Source organism: Brachyhypopomus gauderio, chromosome 5, assembly GCF_052324685.1.
Source record: "Brachyhypopomus gauderio isolate BG-103 chromosome 5, BGAUD_0.2, whole genome shotgun sequence".
NCBI classification, from domain to species: Eukaryota; Metazoa; Chordata; class Actinopteri; order Gymnotiformes; family Hypopomidae; genus Brachyhypopomus; species Brachyhypopomus gauderio.
The window spans coordinates 13,744,878-13,763,881 of record NC_135215.1 but is presented as its reverse complement, the minus strand read 5'-3'; the positions used below and the strand labels follow the sequence as shown (position 1 = coordinate 13,763,881).

Here is a 19,004-nt window from a genome sequence, read left to right as displayed (position 1 = left end):
CACACACCCCATTTATCTTAAGCAGTGTGGAGAGCCTGGATTTACCCTTTAACACTCCAGTGTACCAGAAGGCTCATTCTTTCTGTCTCTCCTGCTCACACTCGCTCACTCTCGCCCTCTGGTTTTGATGCAGTGTGTGTGAGTGTGTGTAAATTCTTCAGTCATTGGTGATGGATTATCGGGTGGATGAACCATGTCTGCCGTCGCTATCACGTTTCTGAGTCCGGGTACTTTTCCTCTACCCCCTCTCCCTCCCTCCATCCCTCCCTCCATCCCTCTCTCCATCCGTCTCTTGCCTCTTCAATTACTCCTCCCTCCATTCCTCTGTCACCTCGGTTGGAGTCCTGCAGGGAATACACAGAGTTATAGTGGCTCACCAACTATATGTGGTCACAGTAATACACACATACTCCACCCACACTGATACACATACTCCACCCACTCCAATACACATACTCCACCCACGCTGATACACATACTCCACCCACTCCAATACACATACTCCACCCACACTGATACACATACTCCACCCACACTGATACACATACTCCACCCACACTAATACACATACTCCACCCACACTAATACACATACTCCACCCACTCCGATACACATACTCCACCCACACTGATACACATACTCCACCCACTCCAATACACATACTCCACCCACTCTGATACACATACTCCACCCACACTGATGCACATACTTCACCCACTCCAATACACATACTCCACCCACTCTGATACACATACTCCACCCACACTGATACAAATACTCCACCCACTCCAATACACATACTCCACCCACTCTGATACACATACTCCACCCACTCTGATACACATACTCCACCCACACTGATACACATACTCCACCCACACTGATACACACACTCCACCCACTCTAATACACATACTCCACCCACTCTAATACACATACTCCACCCACACTGATACAAATACTCCACCCACACTGATACAAATACTCCACCCACTCCGATACACATACTCCACCCACTCTGATACACATACTCCACCCACTCTGATACACATACTCCACCCACACTGATACACATACTCCACCCACACTGATACACACACTCCACCCACACTGATGTACACATTCCACCCACACTAATACACATACTCCACCCACACTAATACACACATTCCACCCACACTAATAAACATTCTCCATCCATCCTAATACATACAGACACAGCAATATACACACATACTCCACACTCATCAATTCACATGTACACATACTCCACCCAACAATGCATATGCACGCGTCCTTCACTTAACACCATTACATCTGTGCCTGTGCTCTACTCTGAAGGTGTGTGAGGTTTTTTTATTCTATGTGTAGCTTGCTGTGTGCTTGTCTAGTTTAACATGTTTTCATAATTGATCTGTTAATACTTCTCATTCTTCATGCAGCTAAATGACTGTGCACAGCAGACACAGTATAATAACCTCTTCTGCTTCTCCGATTAACGGTTACACACACACACACACTCTCTCTCTTGTTGTCACACACACACACACACACACACACACAACCAGAAAGTAGCATGCATGCAAGGACAGAAAGCACAAATTTGAAATGAGCCTTGCTCTCTGACTGAATGTAGTAATGACTTACATTTTCATTTGTACTTGTAGCGTTTAGCAGATGCTTTTATGGAGAACAGCTTACAGAAGTGCTTTGTTGTTTACTCAAAGTATCCTTAGCTAGCACAAAAAAGGTTAGAATAAAAACTACCCTTAACAGAGACACAGCCAGATGCCTGTATCAGTGCGGAACTTCACTGACAGTTACAACACAAAACCGTGCTATAGAATACAAGCTTTTTGAGTGTCATTATACAGTACTCTTTCTATTGCTGCCACATGGGTGTGTGTGTGTGTGGGTCTGTATGTGTTTTGTGTGTGTGTGGAGGGGGGGTGTGTGTGTGGGTGTGTGTGGGTCTGTGTGTACATGTGTTCTGTGTACATGTGTTCTGTATGAGATTTTGTAACTATGAACCTCCCTGTTTCTGCTCTCTGTTGTCTTCCTGCTCAAATTATTGCTATTTTTAGCAATAAAATTATTGCTATTTTTATTGCATGATCCTTTTCTTAAACATTCACTGGTTTGGGCAGTGTTGTTATTATTGTTTTCCTTCACTAAAATTAAATGGGTAGCAAAGGCCTGAAAATTAAAGAAAGACCAGAATCGGAACCACTGCTCAGGCAAGCCCAGGCCAAGACCCCTGGCCTATAGGTGGCGCTACAGTGCTTCAGTGTACAATATAGTGCTTTCATCTCCAGTATCTTCTGATCCATGCAGCATAGATTCCTCAGTCACACAAATGTTTTGCAAGTTTCACTCAATCATATATATATATAATTTCAGTTATAAAAATTTACACTTTCATGGGCAAATCAGTGTTTGGGTGACCCTCATTTTTTCAAACCAGTCCTGGGTTTTTCACTCTTCATGAATCTGTCAAACTCAATTATTTAAAAATACATATATTTTGACATTTGCATTCAGTCTGGCTATCACATGTCAATCAAAAGTTCAGTTCAGCATTTAGTTTTTCTCTGTGTGTCAGCGCCAGTTGTCTGCCTGCTGTAGACGCACCTGTCATGCTGTAATCATTTCAGGAGGACCACAGCCGGCTAAAAACCCATCACGCTGTATTTTTTTCAGCTAAATATTTCATAGGATTTTCCACGTTTCTACATTGCCTTGTTGATTGTTCGTTATCTGAGTGTTTAGTTTTGTACCCGTATTTGTGTGTGTTTGCATTACTGTGTACACTGTGTTTGTATGTGATGTAGAGTTTGGTAGGGAGAATATGTCCTGATCATAGCAGGAAAACATTTTACCTGATGGAGACTTTTGGTGGCTTTCCAAAGGGACATGCAGCTTTATCTGACAAACTAAAAGAGCCAGAAGACTCCTTTTCTGCTTACTAAGGTTGAAGTTAAGGTAAGCTTTAGTTGCAGACAAAGCATTATTTAGCTACTGTACTACCTTGTGCTATTAATGGATGCATGTACTCTCCAAGGATACTGTAACCAGAGTTGTGTGTGTGTGTGTGTGTGTGTGTGTGTGTGTGTGTGTGTGTGTGTGTGTGTGTGTGTGTGTGTGTGTGTGTGTGTGTGTGTGTGTGTGTGTACACAAAGAGTGAGACAAGTCCTGAGAATGCAGGTTGTTCAAAGATGCCCCAGAGACAATCCAGCACTTAACAGCAGGGTGCAAGTTGCTAGCAGGCAGGGCATACATAACCATGTAGTATAAAAAAACATAGTATAAAGAAACATAGTATGCAGAAACATAGTATAAAGAAACCTAGTATGCAGAAACACCTGTGCTGAGTGTGGGATGGACGTTCTGCAGTCAAAATGGGACACACCCCTAAAAGTGGTGGAGAATGTGCTAAGATCCTGTTTGACTTCCACATACAGAATGACAGAATGGTAATGGCTAACCAACCGGACATAGTAGTGATGGACAAACAGTAAAAGAGGACTGTAGTGATGGACAAACAGAAGAAGAGGACTGTAGTGATGGACAAACAGTAAAAGAGGACTGTAGTGATGGACAAACAGCAGAAGAGGACTGTAGTGATGGACAAACAGAAGAAGAGGACTGTAGTGATGGACAAACAGAAGAAGAGGACTGTAGTGATGGACAAACAGTAGAAGAGGACTGTAGTGATGGACAAACAGTAGAAGAGGACTAGAGACATGGACAAACAGTAGAAGAGGACTGTAGTGATGGACAAACAGAAGAAGAGGACTGTAGTGATGGACAAACAGCAGAAGAGGACTGTAGTGATGGACAAACAGCAGAAGAGGACTGTAGTGATGGACAAACAGTAGAAGAGGACTGTAGTGATGGACAAACAGAAGAAGAGGACTGTAGTGATGGACAAACAGTAGAAGAGGACTAGAGAGATGGACAAACAGTAGAAGAGGACTGTAGTGATGGACAAACAGTAGAAGAGGACTGGAGTGATGGACAAACAGTAGAAGAGGACTGTAGTGATGGACAAACAGTAGAAGAGGACTGTAGTGATGGACAAACAGAAGAAGAGGACTGTAGTGATGGACAAACAGTAGAAGAGGACTGTAGTGATGGACAAACAGTAGAAGAGGACTGGAGTGATGGACAAACAGTAGAAGAGGACTGTAGTGATGGACAAACAGTAGAAGAGGACTGTAGCGATGGACAAACAGTAGAAGAGGACTAGAGAGATGGACAAACAGTAGAAGAGGACTGTAGTGATGGACAAACAGTAGAAGAGGACTAGAGAGATGGACAAACAGTAGAAGAGGACTGTAGCGATGGACAAACAGAAGAAGAGGACTGTAGTGATGGACAAACAGTAGAAGAGGACTGTAGTGATGGACAAACAGTAGAAGAGGACTAGAGAGATGGACAAACAGTAGAAGAGGACTGTAGTGATGGACAAACAGAAGAAGAGGACTGTAGTGATGGACAAACAGTAGAAGAGGACTGTAGTGATGGACAAACAGTAGAAGAGGACTGTAGTGATGGACAAACAGTAGAAGAGGACTAGAGAGATGGACAAACAGTCGAAGAGGACTGTAGTGATGGACAAACAGAAGAAAAGGACTGTAGTGATGGACAAACAGTAGAAGAGGACTGTAGTGATGGACAAACAGTAGAAGAGGACTGGAGTGATGGACAAACAGTAGAAGAGGACTGGAGTGATGGACAAACAGTAGAAGAGGACTGGAGCAGTGGGGAACCGTCAGGGCCCTCTACGCCCTCTCAGAGGGCCTAAAATATTCTTAAAGCATTATATATATAATTATCCAATTTTATTTTATCTACTTACAGTTTGACATTCGACATCTAAACAATTACAAAAATATAAGCAAATAAAATATTCACCCGTGTCTATTCAATCTGTGTTGGAAGGTGAGGGGTTGAGTGGAAGCCTGTGAGCCTGTGTCTCCCCCTATCAGGACTGTGATGCCCGCTGTTCGTTTACAGAGGGCCTGGCAGTTATAATTCAGCGCAATACCAGTTTCAAATGACAGCAAAATTGACCAATCATATCTTCTCTCTTAGTGGGCGGGCTTAACTGTATGATAATTTCCGCCCGCTGTGGCGACGCTAGCTGTCGTTAGCACCATCGCTAGCTAGTTTCGATTCATCCCTTTGACGTCCTCGTGCGCGTTGTTTACATATTCCGCTTCCGAGAACCACGGAGCTGTGAACCTTATTTTGTTTGGAAACTTATTTTGCTTAAGATGTTATCTAGTACAGATATTATTGTTTATTGCGTTTTTAAAGCTGTACTGTCGTCTCAGTTTTTCTTTATTTAGTTTATTAAGAAAGGAAAAAAAAAATTTCGGGGGGGAGGGGGGGGGGTAGCGGGCCCAGGTTTAAAGGTCACGGTTCGCTACTGGACTGGAGTGATGGACAAACAGTAGAAGAGGACTGTAGTGATGGACAAACAGTAGAAGAGGACTGTAGTGATGGACAAACAGTAGAAAAGGACTGGAGTGATGGACAAACAGTAGAAGAGGACTAGAGAGATGGACAAACAGTAGAAGAGGACTGTAGTGATGGACAAACAGAAGAAGAGGACTGTAGTGATGGACAAACAGTAGAAGAGGACTGTAGTGATGGACAAACAGTAGAAAAGGACTGGAGTGATGGACAAACAGTAGAAGAGGACTGGAGTGATGGACAAACAGTAGAAGAGGACTGTAGTGATGGACAAACAGTAGAAGAGGACTGTAGCGATGGACAAACAGTAGAAGAGGACTAGAGAGATGGACAAACAGTAGAAGAGGACTGTAGTGATGGACAAACAGTAGAAGAGGACTAGAGAGATGGACAAACAGTAGAAGAGGACTGTAGCGATGGACAAACAGTAGAAGAGGACTGTAGTGATGGACAAACAGTAGAAGAGGACTAGAGAGATGGACAAACAGTAGAAGAGGACTGTAGTGATGGACAAACAGTAGAAGAGGACTGGAGTGATGGACAAACAGTAGAAGAGGACTAGAGAGATGGACAAACAGTAGAAGAGGACTGGAGTGATGGACAAACAGTAGAAGAGGACTAGAGAGATGGACAAACAGTAGAAGAGGACTGTAGTGATGGACAAACAGTAGAAGAGGACTGTAGTGATGGACAAACAGAAGAAGAGGACTGTAGTGATGGACAAACAGTAGAAGAGGACTGGAGTGATGGATGTAACAATCCCATGTAATGGGAACATCAGGAACAAGGAACACAAAAGCTTGAGAAATGTGGAAGGTCAAGGCAATAGTGGTTCCCATGGTAATCGGAGCTCTAGAGGCTATGACGTCTACACTGGGAGAATGGACCAGCAGATCCCAGGAACAACCTCAAAGATCTCAGTCTACACACACACACATACACATACACACACACACATACACACACACACATACACACATACTGTACACACACACACACACACACACACACACACACACATATACGTACATACACACATACATAAATACATACATAGACACAAACATAAACACATACATACACACACACTCGCACACATTTACTCTTGCATACATACACACACACACACACACACACACACGCATACATACATAGGCACATACATACTCTAGTAATTGCAGTGCTGTGATGAAAAAAAAAATGTAAATCGGGTCCTATGAAATGTAACATGTCTGATTGTGTGTGTGTGATATGTCATTGGGTGTGTGTGATATGTCAGAGAGGTAGGACACATTTGCATCAACAGACATCCCATAGCCTTTTCCAAAGCTCTCACAAAGCTGCCAAAACATAATTCAACCTCAGCTGGTGTGTCTCCTGCTGCACTCTGGGTCACTTGTGTAAAACTGCTCTAATAATCCAAGCAGCAGCTACGCCCCTTTATAATATGGTTGAATAAAACCAACCAGCTACAGTCAGCCAGACTGACTGGAATAAGCCAGTCAGTGAGACACGCGGGTGTGAGTGCTACTACAGCTGAGCTACAGGTACCACGGGCCGTCTGTGGCCACGCCTGCAGGAGAGCACAATGTACACATGACCTACAGGTTGTATGTTAACTTCCCACATGTTAATCCCTTACACGCCTGCTCGTCTCTTACATGTTACGTGTATCCTGCATGTTACATGTTAATCTATTACATATGCAATCATTTAGCAAAACTCAGTGTACTTCAGCCTGTTTGTAAGATGAAGTCAGTGTGATCGACTAAGGTATGTTAATATAGAACTGTTTTAGAGTTTTGAAGCATAATTAATATAAAATTTTAGATTAAATTAAAAAGTCTGAACATAAAATCCATCTTGTTTCTCTATCAGGATATGGAGCTTGAATAATGATGGAATCGCATTCTTGTAACGCCTTACATTTTAATTTAATTGCGTTTTGCATGACTGGGTAAATCATTTCTGTTTTTTTTTCTTTTCTTTTCAATTCTCTGGTGCTACATGTCCTGAATGGATAAATACTTCAAACTTTAGTAGAAGCTTTTGAATTATGTATTACACTCCCCACTTACGTGATGAGAAACGTCTGGACTGTAATCACTAAATGTATACTACCATTTGTGTTTCTAATAAATATTAATAATAATAATAATAATAATACTAAACGCTCATAATAAGGTGAGTGCAGGGCATAATTTAGTCAGGTGCGTATAGGTAGGTGTGTGCATGGAGGAAGAGCAGGATGTGAGGATGAGGATGATGGTTAGGACTCATTTCGGACTAGCTTTGTAATATCCATGAATCGCGAAATATTGCTTTTATGTAATATATAAAACTGAAAATTATGTTTGAAAGTAGCACTCGTGAGTGAGTAACAGGACTACATTACCCATATGTCCCCATGTCTCTGTCTCCTCCCAGTGTAAACTGGAGTTCCAGGCTTGCATTTCCAGCAAGAGCATCTCAGTGAGGTGTGAGGGCCCGTGTCCCTGTCTGCCTGGACACGACGTCAGAAAACCACACAGCGAAAAGAACGGTGAGTTCTGCATATTTTATGTGTTTATCTGGTATATGATTCCTAATAAGTCTGAGTTTTGGCATTAATCATTAATACATGGGTTAAAGTTCTCCGTCACTACGACGGATTTCCGTCATTTGATTTTTTTGGGGAAAAAATCCGTCAAATCATAATAAACCACACGCGCGTGCGTGCTATCTTTTGTGGCCGAAATATGATTCTCACTGGCGCTCATCAGCGCTGGATGGATGACGGCGGTGTCATTTGATTGACTTGCGGGTCATTCCGCCTTCAGATTTACGGACATTATGTAGAAAAGTGACCTCCCTCCTGCCTGACGTGACCGTAGCGCGCGACTCTGTACACCTCGTGCAAACTTGCGCGAACGGCGGAGGCTAGTTGACGCGTCACATTCTTTTTGCAGTCTTGTCCGAAACGATATGTGGTAGTATAAAGAAACACCGCTCAAAAACAGGAGAATTTTAATGTTGCTATGTGTTCCAGGTTTGAAAAGTGCTGGAATTTAGGCTAAAGTACTTTAAAATGTTGAAATTGTAACTACTTCGTTTCACAACAAATATCTGTCTGACTGAACAGTTTTCTTGCATTACGTTAACAAATACGAGCCTCTTGTAATTCCAGGAAACATGAGAGAACGTGAAGACATTAAGATTGGGTGTTTTGAAAATAAACAACCATTAAAAAATGTGATAAAAAGCGAATTATTTCGAATCATTTCGAGTATATGTATAAATATTTAACTTAATTAAATGTAACATTGAAAACGTGTTGAAATGGACCTTGAAAGTGACGTGCAAGTGCTTTAATTCCACCTTATAAAGGTGTATGAACCCTGCAAACATGACTTTGTTCATTGTGCTGAGGCGCGGCGCGTGCGAAGTTACAAAATTCGAGAGGTGCACGACCTTGCGAATCACCAGCACGCGAGGCTCTCGCGCACGGGTGGAGCCAGCGCGATTACGTCATTTTCGGCGCCCGAAAATTTCGGTCAAATATAATGGCTTAAACCAGGCTTAACATGGATGGTTTTGTTCTGTTTGTATTTAAAAGCTCTATCCAGTGTAATTTTTTTGTAACATACCTACTTAAAGCAGGTAATCTTACGGCTTATGTTTTTGTGAATAGTGAATTTGATAAAAACAAGAGAGCTTCATACCTTTTAAAACTCACCAGGATTCACTAAATTTGACTTGATCTTTAAATAGTTTTCTGAAGAGGACCCCCAGATTTATGTACATTTATTGCTCAGGTGTTGCATTTTGTCACTTCATAGATTCTCTCTTCTCTCCTTACACAGGCTGTTTAGATAAATATACTTTATAAATGTGTTTATTGTGTAGAATTAGGCAAAAGAGGTCGTGTCCCAACTACACCACATTTTCAGTAATTGCTAGCATTGTCTTTTGCCAGGAAAAATTTTCAGTCAAATGAAAATTTCTTGCTTTAACCCATGCATTAATAATAATCTGAGGTTAAAAATACTTTTAGAAAGAGGAGTGTGGGTTGGGAACTGAAGTTCTCCTGGTGTGTTGAAGTTGAACTATGGGAGGATTTATACAGCATACAGCAAAGGGACTACAACTCTCTGCTGACTTTAGCTGTTTTGCTGTGTGTGTGTGTGTGTGTGTGTGTGTGTGTGTGTGTGTGTGTGTGTGTGAGAGAGAGAGTGTTCCTGAGTGTTTGTGTATGTATGTGTGTGTGTGTGTGTGTGTGTGTGTGTGTGTGTGTGAGAGTGTTCCTGAGTGTTTGTGTATGTATGTGTGTGTGTGTGTGTGTGTTGGGCACTGTGCCCTGAGGCGATGGTTAGTGGCAGTAAATGGTAAATGAAAAAGTTTCAAACACTGAGTTGCGCTGCACAGGAACAAGGTCAAAGAAGGAGTCTAGTAGAGGTAGCGTGGGGGAGGGCGGGGGGCAAGTGAGAGTGAATTCAGTTTCTATCAGACATGTGCATGATCCTTGTATGTGGTTTGCTGAATTAGTGCAAGCTTTGATGATGAGACTATTTTAAGAAATAACCTCCCAAGTATATGTGTGTGTGTGCGCGTGTGCGCGCGAGTGTGTGCGCGAGGGTGTTTGTGTGTGTGTGTGTGTGTGTGCGTGCGTGCGTTAAAATTTACATTCACCATCTCTTGTGCCTGTACACAGATATTTGCCGCAAGTGATCTGATAGACATCTGAGTTATATGTAGAATGAAAACCAACATCTCTCTCTCTCTCTCTCTCTCTCTCTCTCTCTCTGTCTCTCTCTGTCTCTCTCTGTCTCTCTCTGTCTCTCTGTCTCTCTCTCTCTCTCTCTCTCTCTCTCTCTCTCTCTCTCTCTCTCTCTCTCTCTCTCTCTCTCTCTCTCTCTCCCTAACATCTCCATTGCCAGTGCTCTGTGTAAGTCTGCAGACTGACTGGGGTCTGGGTGTGAAAAAAAAAAACATTCCAAGCTGCTGAATCAGACGTCCACAGTGACTCTCACTTCCACATGGGCCCTGGCTGTGTTTGGCTATGTCTGACTGTGTTTGGCTATGTCTGACTGTGTTTAGCTGTGTCTGACTGTGTTTGGCTGTGTCTGACTGTGTTCGACTGTGTCTAGCCACTTTCTGCTGCTGGACATGTCCTCCGTGTGCTGTTCTTCTCAAGGAAGGCTGTGCTACAGTGGTTTTGTTAATAATTTCCACACCTTGCAAAATAAATAAATAAACAAGGGGGGAGTGGGGGGTTATGATCAAAACAAGATCACAACACAAGGTGGGCAGCCATCAGAAGTCAGGTTATTTGCATATTTTTGAGGGAGGTTGCCATGGCAACAGCAGTAGCTGCTAGTTTGTGGGGAGCCCCTCAGGTGGCCTGTAGGGGGCGCAGCACTTATTAGCACCCTTCTCCTTCCTCCTCTGCTTTCTTAAAGTTATGTGTTTGTGTAACATCAAATATTTGAACACATGACTGCTTGGTGGGGTGTGTGTACCTCTCTGTCTCTCTTTCTGTCTCTCCCCTGTTGGGTGATGAGGTGTCTGCAGGAATGGGGTGTGTGTGATAGGGATGTCATAATGTCTATATTTTAATGGACTGCAAGCACTGACAAGATCTTTAATTGGAAAAGCTTTGCGTGAGCTGGATAAATCAGAATACATCAAGTGAAAAAATTATGTGACAGAAAGAGAGAGTGAGAGATGTAGAAGGGGAGATAAGACAATGAGGTGGTCCTCTCTCCCTCACTCTCTCTCTCACTCTCCCTCTGTCCCTCACTCTCTCTCTAACTCCACATCATCTATGTCTTCTCTCACTCCTGATCTCTCCTCTCACTCCTTTCACTCCTGCTGTCTCTATCACTCCTCTCACTCCTGCTGTCTCTCCTCTCTCACTCCTGCTGTCTCTCTCTCACTCCTCTCACTCCTGCTCTCCTCTCTCACTCCTCTCACTCCCGCTGTCTCTCCTGTCTCACTCCTCTCACTCCTGCTGTCTCTCCTGTCTCACTCCTCTCACTCTTGCTGTCTCTCCTGTCTCACTCCTCTCACTTTTGCTGTCTCTCCTGTCTCACTCCTCTCCTCTCATCCCTGCTGTCTCTCATTTCTCACCCCTGCAGTTTCTCCTCTCTCTCACTCCTCTCATCCCTGCTGTCTCTCCTCTCTCATTCCTCCCTCCTCTTCTCCTGTCTCTACTCTCCGTCTCTCCCTTCATCTCCTTCTGTTTCTTGAGCTCATTACTCACACTTTCTCTCCTCTGAACACACATTAGTTCAGTCATTAGCTCGCCTTCACTCTTCAACTCGCTGTGTGTTTGTTTATGCGCCTGCATGCGTGTGCATATCTGGGGAATGTGATCTGTTCAGAGGTGTTCTCCATATTGCTCTGTTTTCCTGTCTTTCCTTCTGTCATTCTCTGTCTTGCTGGTGTGTGTAATCTCATCATGGCACTGGATGGTGGTGCAGTGTGTGTGGAGAGGTGTGTTTGTAGTGAAGGGACTGAGAGAAGAAGGGACATAATATGAAGTGAAAAGTAGCAAAGCAATATGAACAACAGAAGGAAATTCTACATAATAAACAAATCAGAAATGATACAGTGTGTGTGTGTGTGTGTGTGTGTGTGTGTGTGTGTGTGTGTGTGTGTGTGTGTGTGCTCGTGTGTGCTCGTGTGTGTGCGCGCGTGTGTGTGTGTGTACATAGGGTATGATTTGAAAAAATAATTCTGTCACACAGTGATTTTTCTTAATTCAGTGTCTAAAAAAGAAACTTCAATATGAATAATAAACATTTGCTGTATTTATGTGTGTGCGCTGACATCATCTGTTCTTATTAAAGTTTGTGTACGTGGGTGTACATGTGGGTTTGTGCATGGGGGGGGGGGGGTGCGTGAGTGCAGATGTGAGCATGTGTGTTATGGAGAGATGCGTGCTTGGGTGCAGATGGGGGTGTGTGTGTTGTGGGTTTGGCTGTGGGTGTGTGTGTGTGTGTGTGTGTTGCGTTTGTATTTTGGTCACTTCTATTTTAGGGATGTAAATAGAGTGCACAGCAGTATGAACATGTCCATTAAACATATTTAAACACATTTAATGCTCTGATGTGCATCCAGATGTGTGTGTGTTTTAAGAGAGGGAGCTGGAGAGATTCATACAGAAAGACTGAAAGACAGATACAGGCAGACAGAAATCAGTCGACTTTCTTTATTTTCAGTTCAGCTGTAGATCCTTTGAGCTTAAAGTAATGATAGATATAAATTGTGGGTGCACACGCATGCATGTGTGAGGTTTTAATTCACTTTACAGCATCATAACATGGTCACATTCACCTAATGCCTTTATTCTTTATTTCCATGTAATGTCATTATGTCTCCCAGCTTCCTGAAAGATATCCAAAGAGAAGGGTTGTGTGTGTGTGTGTGTGTGTGTGTGTGTGTGTGTGTGTGTGTGTGTGTGTGTGTGTGTGTGTGTGTGTGTGTGTGTAACACTGGGATATCCACATCATATGAAGGTGATGAAACAGCTAAAACAAACTTCTTAACAAAGATTTAATGATTTAATAATTCTCCAGAAACATTTCTGGTCTTTGCACCGACTACCCACAGTTCAAGGCAGTTTGTACAAACTTTGTCTGTCCTCAAGCCAGTATGTGTGGTTTCAGTGGTGGAGGGGAGGTCTGTGTATACACACGCAAAGCTCATATTTTCAATTTTTCATTTAAATCATCTGCAGGCCACAATAATCCCATTCAAAAGGCATAAGCCCTCCAAGAAAATTAATGATAGAAGTGTATACAAACACACACATACACACTCACACTTAAACCCTCAATGGGTGTCTTATGGATTGTAGTCTTCAGCAATTAAAAAGAGGAAATGGGGGTTTAGAGTCCATTCAGCACCATGAAACTTAACAGAGACAAAAAGGAAATTGGTGCTAATTAATTAACGATTCATTCTTATCAGCTCTCTCCCTGTTAGCCATCGTATGATGTGAAAAATTACTGCTCTCTCTTGTTTCATTCTCTCTCTTGTTCTCCTACTTACTCTCTCTCTCTCTCTCTCTCTCTCTCTCTCTCTCTCTCTCTCTCTCTCTCTTTCCACTTTCTTTGACTGCCAGCCAGAATTATTAATGAACACTTCTGTTAGATTAAGTCTCTAATCATATGTTTGGCCTACAAAGACCTTCTCCCCTGTGTGTGTGTGAGTGTGTGTGTGAGTGTGTGTGTGTGTGTGTATCAAGGATTAAACAGGGCGAGTCAGATATCGTCTCAGGCAGTATAATAATGTCACACAAAATAAGACTTTTTTTCATTTTTATTGGGATGTGAGGTGGTGTTTTCTGATGAAATTTGAGCTTCTAAGCTGATGTGACCAGATCTGCTCTGATCTGTTGTGTATAGTTCACCTCCGAGAGAACAACTCTCTGAATGCCTGGCCTTAAAGACCAACTGATCAAAGAAACAGCCAAACAAAACCAAGACCTTGCTTTAGGCAGTCTCCATCCACTTTGTCACATTTATTGTGTAAAGCATTATACAAATAGCGCTGAATTGAAAAATAATTTCAACTGTTGTCTATTACTTTTCCCCACTAGAACTCACACTGTATGTGTGTAACAGAATTTGAAGAAAGTGCCGATGAAATGCAAGGTTGTGAGATCTTGTCCAAATAACACATTTCATTCATAAAACACAGGCACACGGAACATATGTGCGTAGAACACAAGTCCATAGAACACAGGCATGTGCAACACATCTGCATAGAACACAGACACATAGAACACTGGGGCAGAGAACACTGGGTTGTAGAACACAGGGGCATAGAACTCTGGGGCATATAACACAGGGGCGTATAACACAGGGGCGTAGAACACAGGGGCGTAGAACACAGGGGCGTATAACACAGGGATGTTCTGTGGTCCCTTTTCACAGAGGTTCTGGGAGGAAGTGGATGTGATGATTAATTAGCCTCTTCCCAGGCGTATTATCGTGTTTCCCATCTCACGGTTCAAATAGCTGAACTAAGCACAACAGTGCATCACAGAAATAGCATATTTGTGTCGCTCCATATTTAGAACCACTGTGAAATGATTGTGAGCTATAAGGTTTAGGTACACTGGAATCTCCCTACATATGTTTGCCTAAAATTTCACAAGGTAGGGATGGAATTAGTTATGACACGTTAAGTACAGCTGGCTCAGCTGTATTTCAGCATCATAAATCATGTAGTAATCATTTCATTCCACATATGCAGTCATAACTATGCAATTTCTCCATCAGACTCTGGTAGAATCATCACATTATCCAATGAGTTTGGGTCGGTTTAACGAGGGCCATGTTGACTTTTTGTGATGACTATAAAAATACCACTGCTTCGCCTGTAATGGTGTGTTTCTATAATTTCGTGTGATACCCAAATATCTGTCATGAAGGCAAACACTTTATAAACATTATACATACCTATAGCCACGAGTTCTGGGTAGCAACTTAAAGAATGAGATCGCGATTACAAGCAGCTGAAATGAATTCCCACCACAGGGTGTCTGTACTCTCCCTTAGTACGGTGAGGAGTACGGTCATCCGGGAGATACTCGGAGTGGAGCCACTGCTCCTCCATGTGGAGAGAAGTCAGAGGAGGTAGTTCGGGCATCTGGTCCAGATGCCCCCTGGGTGCTTCCCTGGTGAGGCATTCTGGGTGTGTCCTACTGGGAGGAGGATGGATGGACATTATACACATGCATACGATGTACTTATTGTTCATATTTCCTATATGCACAGACATACATATTCTCACATGTCCCCATTGTCTCATGGGTGGAGTAGTGTTCACTGGGGCAGGGCAGCACCGCCTATGGGCTTTACATTCCTAACTATGAAACTGCAGGAGCAAATATTTGAAGAATGTGATGAGTTTAATAGAACATCTGTGAAAGGGTTTATGAGTGTGTGTGTGTGTCTGTGCATTTATTCACACTTGCATGTACAATAGGGAGATAGCTGGCTGATTTGTACTGTTCACATAGCCAGTTTTCTTGGTAGCACTCAATAGTTTGTGTGTGCATGGGTGTGTGTGTATGTGTGTATGCCTCATTTTCTGTGGCAGGAAGTGAAGCACACCAAACATTTACTTTTCCTCCATCTTGTCCTCATTCTTTTTATCTCTCAATTCATTGTTCACCTAAGAATGTTCTGGAAGCGTTCCATCAGTCCCCTCCTCTCTTCCCAAGTGAGGAACTGCACACGGGTCCTGTCACTCCTTCACTCTAGAGAGTTATGTTCTGAAGTCTAGAATAGATTCTCCAATCTTAAAGAAGCGCTTACAGAGGGAAGGGGGTTTAATTACCACACCACCCAGCCTAACATATATGAGCAGTGTGTGCAGGATGTACTGGGGGTCCTTCCATTCCCTTACCCTCATATGGCTATACCACAACACCTGGGTTCACACACACACACACACACACACACACACACACACACACACACACACACACACACACACACACACACACACACACACACACACACACACACACACACACACACACACATACACACACACACACACACACACACACACACACACACACACACACACACACACACACACACAGAAAACTACACATCCTCCAGAATGAGATTAATTTAGCCAATGCCGGTTTGCCGTCTTTCTTTCAATTAGCCACCAATAAAGTCTTAGAAAAAGAGGCAGGGGGTTGGATTTGCTGTAGCGTTAACTAAACTACTCTCATTAGTCAAACACTTCCCTGAGAAAATCCATAACACTGGTACAAATGCACGTGCTGTTTGTTATTCATTCACTGATTTAAAGATTTTACAGTGGCTGTGTTTACATGCAGAGACTTCTGCCAATCCGATTGAATTTATTCTGATTATAGATTATGACTGAGCTGTTTATATGCACACTCTATTAAAGTCTTGCGAAAATCTCTGTTTGCATACAATCTACAACTAATCAGATCAAAAAATATTTGCATGCATAGAGCACCACTTAGTGTACTTGTTACCATGACAACAAGCAGCAAGCAGGTCCAGCCAGAGTGAGACGAACAGCAGTAGCCTACGACACGTGACTACCTGAGTGTTCATCTGACGCTGGTGTATCTAATGACCATGTCCAGAAAAGTTGTAAGGCGGGCAGGGCCAGCACACACGCTACGTCTACGGAGCCACGCAGCTGAAACTCTGGAACGAGGCCTGGCATTGTCATACTGAAAGAAAAATTGAGCTCCCGGGAAAGGACGTCACCCTGACGCCAGCTCTCCAAAATACCAGGAAAAGACTCTGCATCAGTGGGACCTTTGTATATGCAGATAACCTATATAAATGGGTTGTACCAATACGCCCATATACCAATATGTACCAATATACCCATGTACCAATTAGGGTTGCAGCGGTAACCGGTTTCACGGTATACCACGGTATTAAAATGCACGGTTATCATATCGTGTGCGTTTGCTTATTACCGGTAAAAAGCAAGCCAGCGGAGAAACTGACCCGCGCATGCGCAACTCCGCTCCGGTTCAGCTACTCCGCACACAGCGGTGAGAATGGCAGAAAGTGCATCAGACTTAACACATTTTTTAACAAAAAAAAGCTAAACTAAAATCAGCGGCGAAAATGACGTAATCGCGGTGGCTCCGCCCGGACATACTTGGTCTCGCGCGCTGTCGATTCGCGAGGTCGTGCACCTCTCGAATTTTGTAACTTTGCGCGCGCTGCGCCTCAGCGCAATGAACAAAGTCATGTTTGCAGGGTTCATACACCTTTATAAGGTGGAATTAAAGTACTTGTACGTAACTTTAAAGGTCCGTTTCAATATTTCCCAGCACCTTAAACTTAATTAAGTTAAATATTTATAAATTTACTCGAAATAATTCGCTTATTTAATCACATTATTTAATGGTTGTTTATTTCCAAAACGCCCAATCTTAACGTCTTCACGTTCTCTCACGTTTCGTCCTGGAATTACAAGAGGCTCGTATTTGTTAACGTAAGACAAAAGAACTGTGCGGAGTCGCGAGCTACGGTCACTAGTGAAAGTATAAACCTAGCTTTTTAAGGTCCTTTCTTTCACTGGATGTGAAAGACGCCATTAATTTACATGCGTTCATTTTCAAATTCTAACGTGCCTGTTTTTGATATGTTAAAACCAGACTCAGTGTGAAAGCCTTAAAATAGAAATCTCTATTGTGAGGATCATGTCAGAAATAAATCCTCTCTTCCTGCAGTATCTGGTTATATTCTAACTTGGAAGTACAACGGACGTTTACAACAGTTGTTGATCAGACAGCGACCCCGGCTGAGTTTATCAGATATTAAATAATTTAAACTTAAATAATTGTACTGAAATCCATGATTTAGGTTTCTCTAATTTTGCAGTATTTATATAAACATGTGTACAGCTTATTTTTTTAAAGGACACATTTTGTATACAATAGTTCCAGGTTTCTACAATAAATAGTTAATTGAACAAAAATAACTTGTTGTAATTTCTTTAAGGGTCAGTGTATCTTTTAATAATATACAAACTAACTGTGATACCGTGATAACCGTGATACCGCGGTATTTTCTGAGACGGTTATCATACCGTGAAAATCTCATACCGTTGCAACCCTAGTACCAATATGCCCATACCTATATAACCATATACCAATATACCCATACCTCATATACATATACCCATATCCATATACCCAATTACCCATGTACCAATATGCCCATACCTATATAACCATATACCCATATGTCATATACATATACCCATATCCATATACCCATATATCCATGCACCAATATGCCCGTACCTATATAACCATATACCCATACATCATATACATATACCCATATCCATATACCCATGTACCAGTATGCCTGTACCTATATAACCATATACCCATATACCCATACCTCATATACATATAACCATATACCCATACCTCATATACATATACCCATATACCCATACCCATACTGTTGGCACCACCATGACATCACAGCTGCTGTTTTTTGCACTTTTCATTGGTAACAGTCTGGATGATCTTAATAATCTTTGGCACGTAGAATTTAACATCCATTTTTTTTTTGTTCATATGACCACACAACAGTTTTAGTCCACGTCGGATGACTTCAGATGACATTTCTGAGCAAAATGAACATACTTTGTCTTCTTTGTATTACACAGCTCCAGGTTGCATTTCTCAACACAGCAGCCAACCGCATTAGATGATGATGTTATGGACTCCCGAGCCTGTGTGGCCATGTCCCCCATGCTAGCATGACGGTTTCTCAAACATTACCGCCCGAGGGCTCAATGGTCACACTTACTCACCAGCGGTTTCCACCCTTGGCCTTTACACACCGAGATTTCCCCCGACTCCCTGAATCATTTTATGATATTATGAACTGTAGATAGTGAAAGACCTACATTTTTTGCAGTCATGCATTGTGAAATCCATCCTTGATTGTGAGACTGTGCCACTGGTGCAAGCTCTCTGTCTTGATGGCCTCACC

The 19,004-nt window shown here is 42.5% G+C and overlaps 1 protein-coding gene across 1 annotated transcript in view; it reads left to right on the top strand.

Moving 5' to 3' along the window:
- spock1 (SPARC (osteonectin), cwcv and kazal like domains proteoglycan 1) overlaps positions 1-19,004 on the top strand; it is a 138,926-nt gene that overhangs the window by 89,229 nt on the left and 30,693 nt on the right. Inside the window, exon 7 of the mRNA XM_077005851.1 lies at positions 7,909-8,023. Within this exon, the coding sequence (XP_076861966.1) occupies positions 7,909-8,023 (115 nt within the window). The remainder of the gene's footprint in view (positions 1-7,908; positions 8,024-19,004) is intronic.